Source organism: Myotis lucifugus, unplaced genomic scaffold (assembly GCF_000147115.1).
Source record: "Myotis lucifugus unplaced genomic scaffold, Myoluc2.0 scaffold_1, whole genome shotgun sequence".
NCBI classification, from domain to species: domain Eukaryota; kingdom Metazoa; phylum Chordata; class Mammalia; order Chiroptera; family Vespertilionidae; genus Myotis; species Myotis lucifugus.
In genome coordinates this window covers 23,162,484-23,181,649 of record NW_005871049.1, presented here as the reverse complement: position 1 = coordinate 23,181,649, position 19,166 = coordinate 23,162,484, and the positions used below count along the sequence as shown (strand labels likewise).

Sequence of the window (19,166 nt, the reverse complement as noted above, 5' to 3'; positions counted from 1 at the left end):
TTAAAGTGCCACCTGCTTGTAGGTTATATGGGCTGGATTTCAGGTCTGATCTCAGTCTGCCTGAGTCATTGGGGATGGGTTTTTTGATCATCGGTTCCTTCAGAGACAGATGCAACCAGGAAAATAGCACTCAGCTTCCCTTTCAGTTTGGTGTCAGCATACATATCAATTTAGGTAAACTTCTTGGAACCTCTGGTTTTATTTTTAAAATATATTTTTATTGGTTTTGGAGAGAAAAAGAGAAGAGAGAAATAGAAACATCAATGAGGAGAGAGAATAATTTACTGGCTGCCTCCTGCAGGCTTAACACTGGGGATTGAGTCTGCAACCCTGCATATGCCCTTGACCTGAATCGAACCCAAGTACTCTTATCAGCTGAGCCAAACTGGCTAGGGAGGGACTTCTGGTTTTAAACAAAAAGAATTTGACACCAGACATTGAGACATTCTAGAAGAGGATTCCTGAAGCATCCATCTTATATAAAAGCTGCTGTTTGAAATTTTAACCCTATTTTGGCTTCTGTAAACGCTTGCTTGCTTAAATAATAAGGAAAATAAGACTACTCCCATTCCAGAGAAGCCATAAACTATGCCCCAGACAGAGTTGTCAGTGCTGGCACCAGCCCAGGCCTTGAGATATGGTCTCATGGCCCCTTCCCAGCACACAGACCTTCTTTCTCAGAAAGCCCAGAAGTCTCATTCCAAATTTGGGAGACAAAGGACTGGAAAAAGTATAAATAGAGAGAGTTTCCTCCATACTGGGGGGCCCAGAATTGAAAGACACATTTTTCTCTGGGCCTGCCCATAATTAAAATGTAACTCCCCTTTCTCTAAGCCTGGCTTGGTTTTTCTCCAGTCTTCTGTAACATTCCCACAGGCAGCTTCAGACCAGCACTTCAGGGCACTTTGCACGAGGGTATTGACTAAGGGGTATTCATAACCCATTAGGTCAGATTGGGAACCTGGTATCTGTATTTTTTGCAAGCATTTTGATGAGGTAGGGCAAGGCTGAGGGACACCAGCAATAATGAAAGCATGTGTCATAAAAAAACCTTAATCCAAGAGTTGATTGGCTTGTGAGGTAAAGTCAAGGCCCTGCTAGAGTAGCCCTCAGAAAGCCAAGGGTGACTCAGTTTGGTCCCACCTCCTGCACCAGCATCATCCCCACTCCCAGCTTACCTGGGGCCTGCTCCTTGGAGTGAGTCCCTGAAGTGTGTCTCCAAGAAGAGTCTCCGAAGCCAGTCTCCTACCAGTTAAATGCTTAGTAATGTGAGCCTGGCCTATATATACCACTAGGAGGGTGAATCTCTTTAAGACCTCACCCACCAAAGCTCCTCCCTGGATGTGGGACTTGTGGGCAAGGGTGGCAATAGGAGGATCTTTAGAAGTCTGGTTGATGGGATCTCCTTTATTACTGCAGGCTAGGAGGGACTAACCTCGTTAATATGCATAATCTAATTTGCACCTTGGTAATCCTCCCTTGAATTTCACAACACCCTTTCATCCCATTTGGCTGAGGAAGAAACTGAAATTAAAAGTTAAACCTTGCCTTAGCTGGTTTGGCCCAGTGGATAGAGCATTGGCCTGAGGACTGAAGGGTTCCAGGTTCAATTCTGGTCAAGGGCACATACCCAGGTTGCAGGCTCAATCCCCGGTGGGGGGTGTGCAGGTGGCCGCTGATCAATAATTCTCTTTCATCATTGATGTTTCTATTTCCCTCACCCTTCCTCTCTGAAATCAATACAAATATATTAAAATAATGCTAATAAAGGTAAAATCTTTGCTTTCTTTCCAACTTGGGCCTGGCATAGTGGCTCCCACAAAGAAGGGTGGAGAGAAGAAGGGCCTTTCTGCCATCAAGGAGGTAGTGACCAGAGAACGCACCATCAACATCACAAGCACATCTGTGCAGTGGGTTTCAAGCAATACATGAAATATATCTGTATGTGGGTGTGAAAAACAAAAACAAAACCTGTAGATATATTTTTTGTAAAAAGAAAATTATAGGGAGCATTTGATATCTTGATTCCCAGCAATAGTCATCATTTCGGGCTCAAATAAATGCTTATAATTTTATTTATTTATTTTGTTAATCCTCACCCACAAATTTTTTTCCATTGAATTTTAGGGAAAGTGGAAAAGAGAGGGAAAGACGGAGAGAAACACTGACCTAAGAGCAACAGTGGTTCCTCCTGCATGAGCCCAGACAAGGGCCCGGGTCGGGGAAGAGCCTGCAACCAAAGTATGTGGCCTTGTATGGAGTTCAACTCAGACCCTTTGGTCAGCAGATCAACGGGGTATCCACTGAGCCAAACTGGCTAGAGTTCTTATGATTATTTTTTTAAAGGAAAGTGTAGAACACAGCACATAGTTGTCTCATATTGTATTATGGAACAATGCTATGTAATAAAAGGCTAATATGCAAATAGACCCAATGGCAGAACAACCAAACAACTGAACAACCGGTCGCTATGACATGCACTGACCACCAGGGGGCGGGCACGGAACATGGTGGGCATTGGCCACGGTGGCATGGTGGAGCGGGGGCGCCAGACCATGGTGGGGTGCTGATCACTGTCATCAAGACAAGTGGTTACTGAAAATTCTTTGCCACTGTGCACCACAGTCCCACTGGGCGCTCACACCCACTGCCAGCGCAGGCAACACTCACACCCACAGCTGGAACTGAAGCCGCAGCTCGCAGCCGCTGCCTGCGGCCAGCGCCTATCCTAATTGCTCAGTGCCCTTAGTGGGTGCAAGTGGCAACTGCTGGCCTCAATTGCCCCTAAAAGCTTCTCCACCTCCCCTTGCTCCTGAGTGGCGACTGGGGAAGCAGTAACCGCTCAAAACTGCTATCAGACTGTTCCAGCTGGGCCAGGGCTTTCATCACACGGTGGGGCTGCTGGCAGGCAGGGGACAAGGGGCCAGGTGGGCCGGGGCGTGGAGAATGGGCCAAGACCCGCCCCTGTGCCCACTGATGTCTCACAGCCCACAGCTCCTTTCAATGTGCACGAATTCATGTGCTGGGCCCCTAGTTAATATATAATCTGCGTCTATACTTGTGTGTTGTGTATGATTAGGATGTTTTTGGATGGATACAGAAGACACTTAAGGATGGTCAGGCAGGAAAAGGTATAAGGAGGTTGGGTGACCTCTCTCCATGATGAGAGAGCAATTTGCTTTTCAGTGTGTCCTACTTAACAAATGGTTTTTACTAAATTTATCTATATTGTTCTAATTTTTAAAATGTTTCCCAACAAATAAACCTAAATGATGTTCATTGGAAAATAGCTATTATCCAGGTATTAGTTTTACTCACTAAGGAAAACATTTATTCTACTCCCTGTTTGGACACAGCCATTCCTGTGGAGGAAGTCCTCAAGCCACATTATCTCTGGAAGGTCAGTTCTCTCATCATGGGGACTCCGACATGATCTATGCATCCAGGCTTCTGGCTCAGGGCCTCATATCTAGTGAGAGCTCATACAACATTTGCTAGATGGCCCTAGCCAGTTTGGCTCAGTGGGTGGAGCATTGGCCTTGAACTGAATGGTCTGGGATTTGATTCTGGTCATGAGTACATACCTTGGTTGCAGGCTGTGTCCCAGGCCCTGATCAGGGATCCTGAAGGTTACAACCAATGGATGTGTCCCTCACACATCCATGTTTATCTTGGGTTTTGGGCTCTATCCCCAGTGGGGGGCATGCAGGAGGCTGCCGATCCATGATTCTCTTTCAACATTGATATTTCTGTCGGTCTCTCCCTCTCCCTTACTCTCTGAGATAAATGAAATATATTTTTTTAAAAAAGGTAGCTCTGACTCTACCTGTTAACAGAAGTCTCTCCCAATTATGTTTTTTTATGCCATTGTATTTAGACATTAGTTTCAATGATTCATTTTCTAATGAGTCACCTATTTTCAAAATAATAGTGCTTTATATTTCAAACAAATAAATAATATTTTAATTAAAGTAAATATCTTCTTTGTAGGTGAAGTTATTGAACAACTGCTATAGGATTAAGGCAAACTACTGTAAATTCCTATGGTAATATTTTTACCAGTTCTTATGAAAGATTTTCATTCTCCCACTCATCAGTAATGTACATTTCACTGATGTCTAATTGGATTCGGGAATAATGGCGAACAGTAGCTTTTCATCTCACAATACATGCATTCTTCTTCACCCCTTGCAGCCAAGTAGGGCCTTGCAATGACTTTTAGAAAATGGAAAAAGAGAAAAGTGTGTGTCTCTTCCTGGTGTTGGCCTTCAGTGCTCAGGGTGGCCTTCAATGCTCCCTCTTTCTCTAGATTTACTGACCCAGTGCTGTGACAACACATGACTGAGGGAGTTAGATCCCTGGGTGGGTAATAGAGCAGCGCCTGCTGGCCTACACTGCACTTTACAAGAATGAGCACCTGAGATCACCACAGCATAGCATGGCCATTCTGATCAGTGCAGTGGTCCCTTGTACCTCAATAAATGCTCTGAGGAGAAACTTTTCCAGTTATGTAGAGACAAATAGTACAGAGATATGCACAGTAAAACTTTATTTCCAAACATTGTAAACAATACCATACAGGCATACAAACAGAAGCGTGTTCTCAAAGGTTGACAATTTCCCATAAGGTCAAAATGAGCATGTGACCTTGGCAGGTCATACAGTGGTTGTAAAACGTAGGTTTACAGCCCTGGCCACTTGGCTCAGTTCCTTGGAATGTCTTGTCACACAACAAAAAGTGGGCAGGTTTGATTCTCAGGGCACATAGGCTTTGGGTCCAATTCGTGCTCAGGGTGAGTTCAGGAAGCAACTGATGGATGCTTCTCTCTCACATTGATGTTTCTCTTGAAAGGGCGAGGGCTAGGCCCTCCACCTTGCCCCAGGGTAAGGGCTAGGCCCTCCACCTTGCCCCAGGGTAAGGGCTACGTCCTCCATCTTACCTTAGCCACGTGTTTGGCAAGGAGCGTCTTCCCGGAAGTCTAAGACTCTGCTAGCCACACCCAGGAACAAGACATCGACTTGCGCCTGGCCAATCGGCAGAGCACAGTCCTTTCTCCTCCCCTTACTCCAACCCCCCCTATATAACCGGTCTCTAGGCGGGGTTCTCTCTCTCTCAGCCACTTGGTTTGCCGTTGTGTCGGTGAGTCTGGTGGACGGGGAGCCGAGCTAGCTTGAAATACAGATTCTTATGCTTTTGCATCGGATTGACTGGCTCCCTGATGTGGTTTCTTGGGAATCTTGAAATCTGGGCATAACATCTCTCTCTCTGTTTCTCCTTCTCCATATCTCTCTCTCTCTCTCTCTCTCTCTCTCTCTCAGTAAACATCATCAGGTGATAATTTTATTTTAAATATTTTTTATTGATTTCAGACAGTAAGAGGGAGAGTTAGGGACATCAACGATGAGAGAGAATCCTTGATAGGCTGCTTCCTACCCACCCCACTCTGTGGATTGAACCCAAAACCTGGGCCTGTGCCCTGACTGGGAATCAAAATGAACCGAGACTTTCTGATTCATAGATCGATGCTCAACCACTGAACCACTCCATCTAGGTGCAGTTGAGAAATTTAAAACAAAGGTATGTTTACAGTTGTTGGCAGGCAAAAGTTTATTCTCTTGTTATTTGTTATTAATTACTGTACATATTTGTAACACTATTGTCAACCTGCTTTTGCTCAGCCCTGCACATGAAATTGTTATAAAACATGAGACACAAAGCAAGACATTTAGAATTCCCAAAAACATTACATGGAAAATAACAAATAGTAAATAGAATATGTTTCTTATGGAAACTTCTGACTTAGGTCAGTCAAATCTACAACACAGCCTCCCTAGAACTCAGCAAATGCAGCACAAATTGCAAGGACACCCTTGCCTAGGGAACCAGGGTATGTTACCACACAAAGCCAGAGGAGGAAGCCTGGCGGTGGGCTTCATATCTGGAAAATCCTGCTCACAATGTCAAAGGTGGGGATCAGCTTGCATAGGCAGGGTGGAAGGCACCCAAAATTGGTTTCAAATGTTCACACTGATGATGACTCCCCACGTATCAGAAGAGTATGACAAAGTATATTACTCACATGGTGACATTTTGGGGGAGAGAAGGGTAGATATTAGAATAGATCCCAGAAGGACTTAGAGCACAGGGAAAAGGGACTAGCTTGTGGTGTTCATGTTGGTTACTGGGTGCTGTTGTTGGGAGCCTGCTGACACTGATAGAAACTTGCTTGATTGGAACTTCCCCCCTGCACCCAAGGATGGAGCACCTGGACTTTCTCATTAGCTTTCCCAGGTGTAAGGTCAGGGAGGAGAGAAGGGTGAGTCCTTAACACTTTCAACATTCAAACATCAAAAGAGGAATCAGGATTTTGATACTAAGTATTCCTTTCAATAAAAAGGGAAGAAAATAAGCAAACAAAATTCCCCCCCAGTTGTTCATCACTTCACTCTGATTGTAAGGGATTCTGAAGAAGGTCCAATGGAGAAATAAGGCATAAGTTTTTCTGTAAAGGTATCACGGAATCCATCCAAGAATGACCTGCTATTCAAATTATAAAATGAAACCTCTCCCAACTCATAGTCCAGAAAAACGCCAATCTTATGTTGCCCTGCACAGAAAATGTGGAGTACATTAGTCTTCTGCTGATATTGCCAGCATCCATTGCTTGGGGATGGTGATCTGAGAGTATTTCTTAGGATAGATTCTTTACACACACCTAAGAAACAATCACCTGCACCTCCTATTTCTACCTGCCAAAAATGCCTGCCAGCATCAAATCCCTCAGAACTCAGGACAGCTGGGTAAGAAGTGCGTGCCTGGGGATTAGGAAGGCCATCTGGTCTCCTATAGGTCCCACTTTTTCTATCTCTTGAGATAATGAGACTTGAATGGGCAGTTTCAGGATCCAGTGTCAAATCTGCCTGAAACGTGTGGATCATTTTATGCAGGCCCAAGTAATGTGGGGGGAGACAGCAACTCCTCTTTAATTCACATGAAAACACTGCTGGGGTCTCTATGTTTCCATAGCTGTTGTGGATCCTTTCAATGCCTGTGAGTAAATCCAGGTCTGTCTGCAAACACTTCTCTTCTATTTCATTTAACAGATTGTTTAGCCTGAACATATGGTATGAAATTTGCTTTCCATTTTCAATTAGTTTTTCTTCAACATTATTCTCTTCTATAGGCAGATCGTTATCAATTTCATCTCGCTCTCTTTCCAATAAAAACTTAAGTTCTTTACATTCATAGTCCAATTCCTCCCTCCATTTTTCCATCTTTCTCTTTACTTCCCAAGTATTTGCAACTTGTTTTTTATATACAGTTTCATCACTTTCAAGGCTGTTAGTGAGGACCCCAATGTGCCTTTTGAGCATCCCTCTCTGACTAGCTGCTGCTTCCTCAGTGGGGATCAGGGGCTGATCCGGGGGGTCTAAGGAGCCCTTGCACTGGGGACACAACAGCTCCAGGCTTTTCTCACAGAACAGGGTGAGAACCTCATGGTGCTTCCCACACAGGGGTATTTCTTCCTGCAATTTCCTCTGGCTCCCTGAGGTAGGGATCTGCTTAACAATCTCAGTCATGTGACATAAATGGGTGTTCCTCTCCAAGCTCCTATCAGGACAGTGGTGGAGGCAGACAGGACAGGGAAAGGTGCCCTGTAGACCTTCCCAGCGCTGGTGGATGCAGGAGTGACAAAAGTTGTGCCCACAGGCAATGGTCACTGGGTCTCTCAGGTAATCCAGGCAGATGGGACAGCTGGCCTCTGCTTGGAGCTTGGCCAGGGAAGCTGCAAAGGCCATGGTGCAGTGAAGGTGTCTATCAGAAGAGACTCCCTTCAGTCAGTGTGATCCTCCAGGAGCAAGGAAAAGTGAGAAGCTGAGGTCTGCTCAGGCCTCCCTCTCTGTGCAACTCAGTAGGAGCTTCCAAGAAGAGTTCCAGTGGCCAGCTGATGTATAGTCTTCCTGTCACCTTCTCCTGTAGTTAATGCCAGGTTCCCCAAGTGAAGATCAGCTGTGGACTCTGGTCAAAAACCAAGCAACACACAAGTCATAAGTAGTTTCTGTGGACAAAAAGATATCACCATTAAAAGTTCAGTCAGCATTAACCCTTCCCTCCCCGTATGAACAGCATGGCAGGTAGTCCAAATCAGTTATTATGACAATATTTAAGGAGGAGTTAGAAGTAAAGTCTACCTATTTTGCAACTTAAGGGGAATTAGTCAATCTAAGCAAATTCATCATTGCCCTTGACCATCACAAAAAAGTGATCTTGTGCTGTGGGGAAGAGACAAGGATTTGTAAACCAAGAGCGAGGTCCTGCCTACCAGAGGACGCTTCTTTGTGAAGTCCCCAGGTGAGTCACCGTCACCATGTCGGAACAGGACGCAAAGCCCTCAACAGGGGACTTGGGGAATAAGAAGGAAGAAGGATACATTCAACTCAAAGTCATTGGACAGGACAGCAGTGAGATTCACTTCAAAGTGAAAATGACATCACACCTCAAGAAACCCAAAGAATCACGCTAAGATGGGGAGTTCCAATGAACTGGCTCAGGTTTCTCTTGGAGGGTCAGAGAAATGCTGATAATCACACTTCAAGAGAACTGGGAATGGAGGAGGAAGATGTGAGTGAAGTTTATCAGGAACAACAGCAGGTCATTCAATGGTTTAGATATACTTTTTCTTTTCCCTCAATCTCTTCTTATTGTTAAAAATAGTACCTTAATAATTGGGTGGTCAAAATGGAATTGATAAGTGACCCTCCCCAGCTCCTCTCTTTAAAACCTCTGGCAATTTGAATTCTAGTGCCCATTATTCATTATTGTTGGTTTTCATTGTGCTGAGTTTTGGTGATCAAGCCTCAGCCTCCTTCATATTACCCTCTCCTTTTGAAATATTACATGTGTGCACAGGGAGGCCACCCTCTTCAGTACTATGCATTTTGATGCTTGTGATAAATTAAGACTCTCTTTTAGAAATATATAATGAAAAGTTTACAAGTAAACTCATAAAGATTTCCTGCCCAGAAATGGCAAAAGGTTGGTACGACTATAGGTAGAAGTTGCAAAAGAGGTTACTTATAAAATATGGGTTCTTCATACATGAAGTCATAAGATTTTCTCTCCTATTCTGAATACCTAGAATATTCTATAATTTACTTTTTAAAAAATTAACCATTTGAATTCCATTTCAGTGTTTCTCTGCTCTCTTCTAGCCAAAAATGTCTCTTCTACTTCCTTCCTTAAGCTTCATCCATGTCCCTTCATCTCAGAGCTCTCAGATCCACTTCATCTCCTTTCTTCCTCACAGTTATTTCAAACTGGTCCCCTTTCTCCACTCCAAATCCATCATCTGCTTCCCTGTTCCCACATCCTGTTCCCACCCAACAAATCTCCCATACTGAGATAAATTGCGATTGAGAAAAGACCAAGGCTGGCATTAAAGTGCCATCTGCTTGTAGGTTATGTGGGCTGGATTTCAGGTCTGATCTTAGTCCGCCTGAGTATTGGGGATTGGATTTTTGATTATCGGTTTCTCCAGAGACAGATGCAACCAGGAAAATAGTAACTGCCTCCCTTTCAGTTTGGTGTCAGCATACACATCAATTTAGGGAAACCTCTTGGAACCTCTGGTTTTATTTTTTAAATATATTTTTATTGATTTCAGAGAGAAAAAGAAAAGAGAGAGAGAGAGAGAGAGAAACATCAATGATGAGAGAGAATCATTTATTGGCTCCTTCCTGCAGGCCCAACACTGGGATGGTGTCCATACCCTGGGTATATGCCCAGGACCAGAATCGAACCCGGGCGCTCTATTCACTGAGCCAAACTGACTAGGGCAGAACCTCTGGTTTTAAACAAAAATATTTGACAACAGACACTGAGACATTCTAGAAGAGGATTCTCACAGACAACTTCAGACCAGTACTTCAGGACAATTTCCAGGTGCAGATAGACATTAAGTCACCTCTTAGGTCAGATTGGGATCCTGGTATCTGTATTTTTAGCAAGCATTTTGATGAGGTAGGGCAAGGCTGAGGGACACCAGCAATAATGAAAGCATGTGTTATAAAAAAACCTTAATCCAAGAGATGATTGGCTTGTGAGGTAAAGTCAAGGCCCTGCTAGAGTAGCCACCCAGAAAGCCAAGGGTGGGGAGCAATACCTCAGTGGCTCTCAGTTTGGTCCCACCTCCTGCACCAGTATCCTCCCGACTCCCAGCTTACCTGGGGCCTGCTCCTTGGAGTGAGTCCCTGAAGTGTGTCTCCAAGAAGAGTCTCTGAAGCCAGTTTCCTACCCATTAAATGCTTAGTAATGTGAGCCTGGCCTATATATACCACTAGGAGGGTGAGTCTCTTTAAGACCTCACCCAACAAAGCTCCTCCCTGAAGGTGGGACTTGTGGGCGAGGGTGGGGATAGAAGGATGTTCAAAAGTCTGGTTGATGGGATCTCCTCTTATTCCTGAAGGCTAGGAGGGACTAACCTTGTTAATATGCATAATCTGATATGCACCTTTGTAATCCTCCCTTGAATGTCTCAACACCCCTTATTCCTATTTGGCTGAGGAGTAAACTGAAATGAAAAGTAAATCTTGCCCTAGCGGTTTTGGCTCAGTGGATAGGCAGGGGTGGGCAAACTTTTTGACTCGAGGGCCACAATGGGTTCTTAAACTGGACCGGAGGGCCGGAACAAAAGCATGGATGGAGTGTTTGTGTGAACTAATATAAATTCAAAGTAAACATCATTACATAAAAGGGTACGGTCTTTTTTTTTTTTTTTTTTTTTTAGTTTTATTCATTTCAAACGGCCGGATCCGGCCCGAGGGCTGTAGTTTGCCCACGGCTGGGATAGAGCATCAGCCTGCGGACTGAAGGGTTCCAGGTTTCATTCTGGTCAAGGGCACATACACAGGTTGCAGGCTCAATCACCAGTGGGGGGGCGTGCAGGAGGCAGGTGATCCATGATTCTCTCTCATCATTGATGTTTCTATCTCCCTCTCCCTTCCTCTCTGAAATCAATAAAAATATATTTAGGCCCCTCCTGGGGGCCTGTTTTTCTGGAGCCTCTAAGCCAAAGAGCTTGTTTGGGGGGCGGGGTGACCCCTGGACCAGAGTGGTGTGGGTGCGCTCGGCAACCCCTGGCGTCTGCATGTGAGTCGATTGCCGATTGCCGGGGGGACCAACTGGGGGGCAGGCACTGCAGCTGGATGGAGGCCACAGGGGTCGTGGCTGTTTATACTGGGCGCCCGGGCGTGGCCTGCGCCCACCTGATGTTTACTTGTGTGAGCGGCAGTGGGGTCCCTGCCTGGCGCCCACCGGAAAGCCTGCGGAGTCCCTCAGAGGAGGTGCTAGTTCTGGTCCCACCCCGCATGCCTTATGCCTCGCCCGCAGCCGCCCGGACGGGCCGCCCGGATACACGTGGTGGCCACGGATCCCCGGCCAGAAGGCCCTCCCCGCGCACCCACCCGGGGTCGCCATACACTTTTTTATTCCCAGACGCGTATCCCCTCCAGCCCCTACCTGGGGTCAGCAACTTATTTGTCCGGCTTCGTGGAGGCTCCTCTGGGTTTGTCCTCAGATGGTCTGTGGGTGTCTTTCAGAAAATGGTTATTTTATATGATTTGTCATGGAATTTGTTCTACTAGATCATTCTATCACATGGCAATATATATATATGTATATATTTAAATAATAATAAACGTAAAATCTTTGCTTCCTTTCCAAGTTGGCCCTGGCATAGTGGCTCCCACACAGAAGAGTGGAGAGAAGAAGGGCCTTTCTGCCATCGAGGAGGTAGTGACCAGAGAACGCACCATCAACATCACAAGCACATCTATGGAGTGGGTTTCAAGCAACACATGAAATATATCTGCATTTTGGTGTAAAAAACAAAACAAAGACCTGTAGATATATTTTTTTGTAAATAGCAAATTGTACGGAGCATTTGATATCTTGCTTCCCAGCAATTGTCATCATTTGGGGCTCAAATAAATGCTTATAAATTATTTATTTATTTTTGTTAATCCTCATCCAAGAATTCTTTTCCATTCAATTTTAGGGAAAGTGGAAAAGAGAGGGAAAGACAGAGAGAAACCTTGATGTGAGAGAAACAATAGGTTCCTCCAGCATGAGCCCAGACAAGGGCCCGGGTGGGGGAAGAGCCTGCAACCAAGGTATGTGGCCTTGATTGGAGTTGAACTCGGACCCTTTGGTCCACAGATTGACAGACTATCCACTGATCCAAACTGGCTAGATCTCTTAAAATTATTTTTTTAAGAGGTAAATGTACAACACAACACATAGTAGTCTCACATTATATTATGAAACTATTAAAATCTAATGAGTGTCTATATGCTTATACATTGCAAATGATTAGTATTTTTTCTTTTTTTTTTTTTTTGGTAGATATGATGACTAGACTGTGAGCCAAGGTGTTTTTCCCCAAGGTCACGTCTCCCATCTTGGAAGAATGAGCTACACGGACCAGAAGATTTAAGGAAAATTTATTACAAGCAGACTCACACTCCCTGCAAGGGGAGGGGGACCCAATAGTGCGCTGCCTGGTAAAGCCTTGTAGTCCAGGGGTATATACTGGTATTTGCAACAAGCCTGCTCTATGGCTACCTGTGTCATCACCTGATTGATTCCCTCAATTGTTTTTGCCCAGCAATGGCCCTGAACTTTCCCTGTTTCTATGTGTTCGTTCTCTGTTCCTACGCTGAACTTTTTCTGTTTCTATGTGTTCATACATCGTGGTTACTGCAGGGTTTCCCATGCCTCCTGCTTTGAGTCCACAAACATTCCATGGTTTCTGCTGGGTTGGTTCCTGTGGTTCTGCTGCTCAAACTGCCATGTCTGCCCCTGCCTATGTTTCACCTGCCTTTGTTTTCCACTGGAGCCTGCCCTACCTGCCTGCATTTCAAGTGAACCCCCTCCCATACAGAAGACAGGTAAGTATGGGCAGGCAGGAAAGGTATAAGGAGGTTGGGTGACCTCTCTCCAAGGTGAGACAGCAATTTGCTTTCCAGTGTGTTCTACTTAACAAGTGATTTCTATTAAATTTATCTATATTGTTCTAATTTTTAAAATGCTTCCGAACAAATAACCCTAAATGATGTTCATTAGAAAATTGCTATAATCCAGGTGTTAGTTTTGCTCACCCTGTTTGGATACAGCCACTCCTGTGGAGGAAGTCCTCAAGCCACATGATCTGTTGTCTGGAGAGTCAGGTCCCTCATAGTGGGGACTCTGGTGTGATCTGTGCACCCAGGCTTCTGTCTCAGGGCCACACATCTACTGAGAGCTCATAAAACGTTTGCTGGATGGCCCTAGCCGGTTTTGCTCAGTGGATGGAGCATTGAAGAGTCCGAGGTTCAATTCTGCTCATGGGTAGATTCCTTGGTTGCAGGCTTTATCGCAGGCTCTGGTCTGGGCTCTGAAGAAGGCAACCAATGGATGTGTCCCTCTCACATCGATGTTTACCTTTCTCTGTCCCCCCCTCCACCCCTTTCACTCTCTCTGAAAATAAATGGGGCGGGGGGGAAAGTTTGCTGGATGCATAATTCAATGATATCTCTAAGTGGGATTAATGAGATCAGAGAGACCTGGTTAGAAATGCAGATCTGACTGTTTCCCACCTCCCCTGCAGATGATTTTGTCAGGAGCAATGGGCAGATAATATGAGAATCTCTATCCCAACCAAACCAAGGGTTTGCTATTACGCCCGTAGGGAAGCCTGGATGGCTGCTACCCCCAGGCTGCTTGGTAGAATATCAGTGCAGCGCAATGAAGGCATAACTGTCTGCAGACCCTGTCTCTGGGGAGGCCTGGGCTGAAGACCAAAGATGTGATCTGAGCATGGAGCCATGATAAGAAACCCTGGGAATTCACACTTTTTTTAATCCTTACTGAGGGTATGCTTAGTGAGGGTATGCTTAGGGAGGGAAGGAAGGAGAGAGAAAGGGAAGGAGAGAGAGAGAGAGAGAGAGAGATTCTGACTGGGGATGGAATGAACCCAAAACCTGCATGTATGCCTGACCAGGAATTGGACCCATAATGGGATGATGCTTCAAGCAATTGAGCCACCTGGCAAGGGCAAAACATTTTCATAACAGAACTGGTGTATTAACTCAGTAATGTTCAATTACATTTTAAGTGGTAGGTTCAAACCCAAAAGATCTGCTTAAAGAGGTTGGGTCTTGCCCTGAGCAGTGTGGGTCAGTAGATTAGAGTAATCATCCCATACACCCAAAGGTTCTTGGTTTGATCTCATATAAGGGTAAACGCCTATATTTCCAATTAGATTCCAGTCATGGTGTATATGAGAAGCAACCAATCAGTGTTTCTCTCACATGGATGTTTTTCTCTCTCTCTTTCTAAAATCAATAACCATGTCTTCAGGTGAGGTTTAAAAAATAAGAAAGAAAAATATCTGACTTATTACTATTTGTTTTTAAACCTTACCCTAGGATATTTTTCCACGGATTTTTAGGGAGAGAGGGAAAGGCAGAGAGAAACATTGATGTGAGAGAAAAACACATCAATTGGTTGTCTCTTGCACAAGCCCCAACCAGGCCAACCTGGGAGGCGCCTAAAACTAAGGTATGTGCCATTGAGTGAAATCAAACCCAGGACCCATTGGTTTGGGGGTTATTCAATGTTTTAGATATTCTTTTCCTTTTCTTTTCCCTCAATCCTTTCGTATTGCTAAAAATAGTTCTTTTGTAATGTGGTGTTCCAAATGAAATGGAAAAGTGACCCCCGCCCCTTCCTGACACTTTTTTTTTTTGGACAGACAACTGTTTAGTTTTTATTTCATAATCATAAACTTAACTCTGCAATCCAGCTAGACTGGGAAGGGGTAGGGAAATTATGGAACCCAATAAACTGGCAAGAGCACAAAGATTATGGAACATTCCAAGCAAATCAGGGTGAAGGGGTGCTCTCCTGAGCTACAGAAGGAATGGTCTGGTGGTTAAGATAAAACACAAGTCAAATTTATTAGAGTTGCCCACAGTCAGCAATGGTGATCTTCTTGCTGGTCTTGCCATTCCTCGACCCAAAGCGCTCCATGGCTGTCACAATATCCATGCCTTCCCTCCCCTGGCCGAAGACCACATGCTTGCCATCCAACCACTCAGTCTTGGCAGCGCGGATGAAAAACTGGGAGCCGTTTGTGTTCGGCCCAGCATTTGCCATGGACAAGATGCCAGGACCTGTATGTTTCAGCATGAAGTTCTCATCCTCAAATTTCTCCCCATAGATGGACTTGCCGCCTGTGCCATTATGGCGTGTGAAGTCACCACCCTGGCACATAAATCCCGGAATAATTCTGTGAAAGCAGGAAACTTTGTACCCAAATCCCTTCTCCCCAGTGGTCAGAACACGGGAGTTTTCTGCCGTCTTTGGAATTTTGTCTGCAAACAGCTCCAAGGAGATGCGGCCCAGAGGCTCGCCGTCAGCGGTGTCCAAGTACACGGTGGGGTTCACCATGGCTGCTCACGGGCGGCTTCGGGGCAGCGGCGTCTGCAAAGCCCTGACACTTTAAAACCTGCGGTAATTTGAATTCTAGTGTCCATTATTCATTAGTGTTGGTTTTCACTGTGCTGAGTGTTGGTGATCAAGCCTCAGCCTCCTTCATATCGCCCTCTCCTTTTGAAATATTACGTGTGTGCACAGGGAGGCTACCCTTTTCAGGACTGTGCATTTTGAGGCTTGTGATAAATGAGGTGGACCAATGCAAGTGTTCATAATACTTCTAATTGGCCCGGAAGTTCTAGCATGTGATTGCTTCACTCCTGGACTATGACTTTCAGTGGGAGGTGGGAGTTTTTCAGTGAACTGAACTGTGGAATTATGACCTTTCATCAGTTTGAAGCTACTTTTAAAATCTGAAGGTCTGGAAAAAAAAAATCTGAAGGTCTGACCAAAAGAAGAGGAATATCAAGTTGGAATCAAGATGACAGATAAGGTGAGAGTAAGACTAACTCCAAAGATGCTTCACTGAAGAGAAGGCATTTCAATAGTAAAGAAAAATCTTGTCAGAATGCTGGAAGCCAGTTCCAGCCTGTCATAATTGTAAGTTTCATCAAAAGGTTGATGGAACTTGGGGACTCAACAAGGGCTGAGTCACATATGTTATCACCTGTTGGGAATGGTTAAAGGCATTTCCCCAAACCTGAAAAGGGATGATTGTTGGCTGCCAGACAGCTCAGGGCATCTTAATCTACATGTTATTGCCTCCTACTGGCCAAACACCTGAACAGCCATAGGCTAATTCTTCCATTCTGACATTGCCTCTGTATACCAAACCCTGACCCTTTGAAGTGTATTTCTCTGCCTCGCCTCAGGACAAATTGTGTTAATAAAAAGCATGGGGTCCTGAGACAAGGAGATCTTAGTTTCCTTTAAACTAGGCTCCTCTGACCCCAAATGCCTTTCAAAATTATATTTCGTATCTGGACTCCTATTTAATCTACTCACAGCCTTCTCCAGATTTCCTGAACCTTTCGTGATGCTGGAACAAAAACTCCAGCATCAGAAGATCCAAGAAGAGTTTTAATTTTCACCAGCATTTAATAAATTTATTCATGCAGAAGAATGTGCAACAGAACACAGCTCTTTTTTATTTTATTTGTACATTTCAGCCTGGGATAAGACTTTGTATATCAGCTTCATTAAAGTAAACAAAATATTTAGGGGGAAAAAGTGACCTTGACCAGGGAGCTCAGTTGGCTGGAGCATGGTGCAGATGTGTCAAGGTTTCATGTTCAGTTCATGCCCAGTGCCCAAGCAATAATCGAGGAATGAATGCAAAAACCAGTGGAACAAATGTCTCTCTCTCTCTCTCTCTCTCTCTCTCTCTCTCTAGCCAATTAAGCCCTGACTGGTTTGGCTCAGTGGATAGAGCGTCGGTCTGCGGACTGAAGGGTCCCAGGTTCGATTCCGGTCAAGGGCATGTACCTTGGTTGCGGGCATATCCCCAGTGGGGAGTGTGCAGGAGGCAGTTGATCGATGTTTCTCTCTCATCGATGTTTCTGATTTTCTATCCCTCTCCCTTCCTCTCTGTAAAAAATCAATAAAATATTTTAAAAATAAAAAAAATAAAAGCCAATTAATAAAATATATATATATTATAAAAAGTGGCCTGTGTGGCTCAGTTGGTTGGAGTGTTGTCCCATGAACCACAAGGTCACAGGTTCCATCTGGGGTTGTGTATGTAAGAGAGGCAGCTAATCCAGGTATCTCCCTTACATTGATCTGGCACTCTCTCTCCATCTCAAAAAAAAGAAAAATACTAGTAGATATCATACAACTGTTGGAGGGACTATACCATTATTTGTGAGGAAGTTTTGCCAGATAAATGAATGTAAATCTCATCAGAGTTCTAAACCATCTATTTACAGACAATATAAGGCAGCGGTTCTCAACCTGTGGGTCTCGAACCCTTTGGCGGTCGAACGACCCTTTCATAGGGGTCGCCTAAGACCATCCTGCATATCAGATATTTACATTACAATTCATAACAGTAGCAACATTACAGTTATGAAGTAGCAACGAAAATAATTTTATGGTTGGGTCACAACATGAGGAACTGTATTTAAAGGGCCAGAAGGTTGAGAACCACTGATATACTCAGTGGAATAATCTGGTCAATTTAACCTGTCAACTTGATTGGGCCACTGGATAGCCAGGTAGCAGCTGAAACACTAATTGTGACTGTGACGAGATTTCTGGGAGAGATTAGCAAAGCAGACAGCCCTCCACATGTCAGTGGGCAACATCCATCCACTGAGGGCCTGCAGAGAACAAGCACCTGGGAAGGCCGCATTCACTCTGCTAGACTGAATGCACCAGCAGATCCACCTCCTGTCCTGGGTGCACCTGGTTCTCAGACCCACACTGGAATCTGTACCGTCTCTTCTCTGACTCAGGCCTTCACAGTGCAGTTGACTAAAAGCCATAGAAGTCAGTTATTTTGTATGTATAAATCTGATTTCATTTCATTTTGAAATATTTGATCAAATTTCAGTTGGAAGTTGGATATTTGAGGATTAAAAAAACCTTGTTGATAATTATGTTACACTGAGGTAATGAATGGCATTAGTGGTATGTAAATTGCCCTGGCCAGGTAGTTCAGTTAGTCCCAATATGCCAAGGTTTCAGATTAAATCCGAGGTCAGAGCACTTTACAAAAAGCAACCAACAAATACATGACTGAATGGAACCACAAAATAAAATCAATGCCTCTTTCTCATTCCCAATCTCTCACTCTCTCTTTCTCTTTCTGCCTTGCTCCATCCTCTCACTCTTTATAAGAAAATAAGTTAAAAAAAGAAAATTACTTTAAAAATTTTAATGTAGAAGTATGTAAATTAAGAGTCTCTTTTAGAAATATATAATGAAAAGTTTACAAGTAAACTCAGAGATTTTCTGCCCAGAAATGGAAAAAGACTGGTACGACTGTAGAGAAAAGTTGCAGAAAGCTTAGTTATAGAATATAGGTTCATCATAATGACTTCATAAGACTTTCTCTCCTATTCTGAATACCTAGGATATTCTATAATTTACTTTTTAAAAACCTAACCATTTGAATTCCATTTCAATGTTTCTCTGCTCTCATCTAGCCAAGGTTTCTCCTACTCCCTTCCTTAAGCTTCATCGACTTCCCTTCATCCATTTCCCTTCATCTCAGAGCTCTCAGATGCACTTCAACTCCTTTCTCCCTCACAGTTGTTTCAAACTGGTCCCCTTTCTCCACTCCAAATCCATCACCTGCTTCCCTGTTCCCACATCCCATCCCACCCAACAAATTTCTCATAAGAGATTGAGAAAAGACCAAGGCTGGCATTAAAGTGCCATCTGCTTGTAGGTAATATGGGCTGGATTTCAGGTCTGATTTCAGTCTGCCTGTGTCATTGGGGATGGGATTTTTGATCATCTGTTCCTCCAGAGACAGATGCAACCAGGAAAATAGCAACAGCTTCCCTTTCAGTTTGGTGTCAGCATACACATCAATTTAGGTAAGCCTCTTGGAACCTCTGGTTTTATTTTTTAAATATATTTTTATAGATTTCAGAGAGAAAAAGAAAAGAGAGAGAGAGAGAGAGAGAAACATCAATGATGAGAGAGAAACATTTATTGGTTGCCTCCTGCAAGCCCAACACTG

At 44.2% G+C, this 19,166-nt stretch overlaps 1 protein-coding gene and 2 pseudogenes across 1 annotated transcript; 1 reads left to right on the top strand and 2 right to left on the bottom strand.

The window, feature by feature from the left end:
- Positions 1-6,438: 6,438 nt before the first annotated feature.
- On the bottom strand, positions 6,439-7,800 carry LOC102435774 (tripartite motif-containing protein 60-like). Its single transcript, XM_014457408.2, has 2 exons — positions 6,732-7,800; positions 6,439-6,608 (listed from the first exon to the last, which is right to left on the bottom strand). The coding sequence occupies exons 1-2, from the start codon at positions 7,798-7,800 to the stop codon at positions 6,439-6,441; spliced, it is 1,239 nt and encodes a 412-aa protein (XP_014312894.1).
- Positions 7,801-8,369: 569 nt separating this feature from the next.
- Positions 8,370-8,710, top strand: LOC102435471 (annotated as a pseudogene).
- A 6,262-nt stretch (positions 8,711-14,972) lies between these two features.
- LOC102431511 lies at positions 14,973-15,508 on the bottom strand (annotated as a pseudogene).
- Between the last annotated feature and the right edge of the window lie 3,658 nt (positions 15,509-19,166).

Coding starts and splice junctions, on each gene's coding strand:
- LOC102435774 (XM_014457408.2), bottom strand. CDS start 7,800: ATGGCCTTTGCAGCTTCCCTGGCCAAGCTCCAAGCAGAGGCCAGCTGT. Junction 6,609..6,731: donor GGTAGAAATAGGAGGTGCAG/GTGATTGTTTCT, acceptor TTTTCTGTGCAG/GGCAACATAAGATTGGCGTT.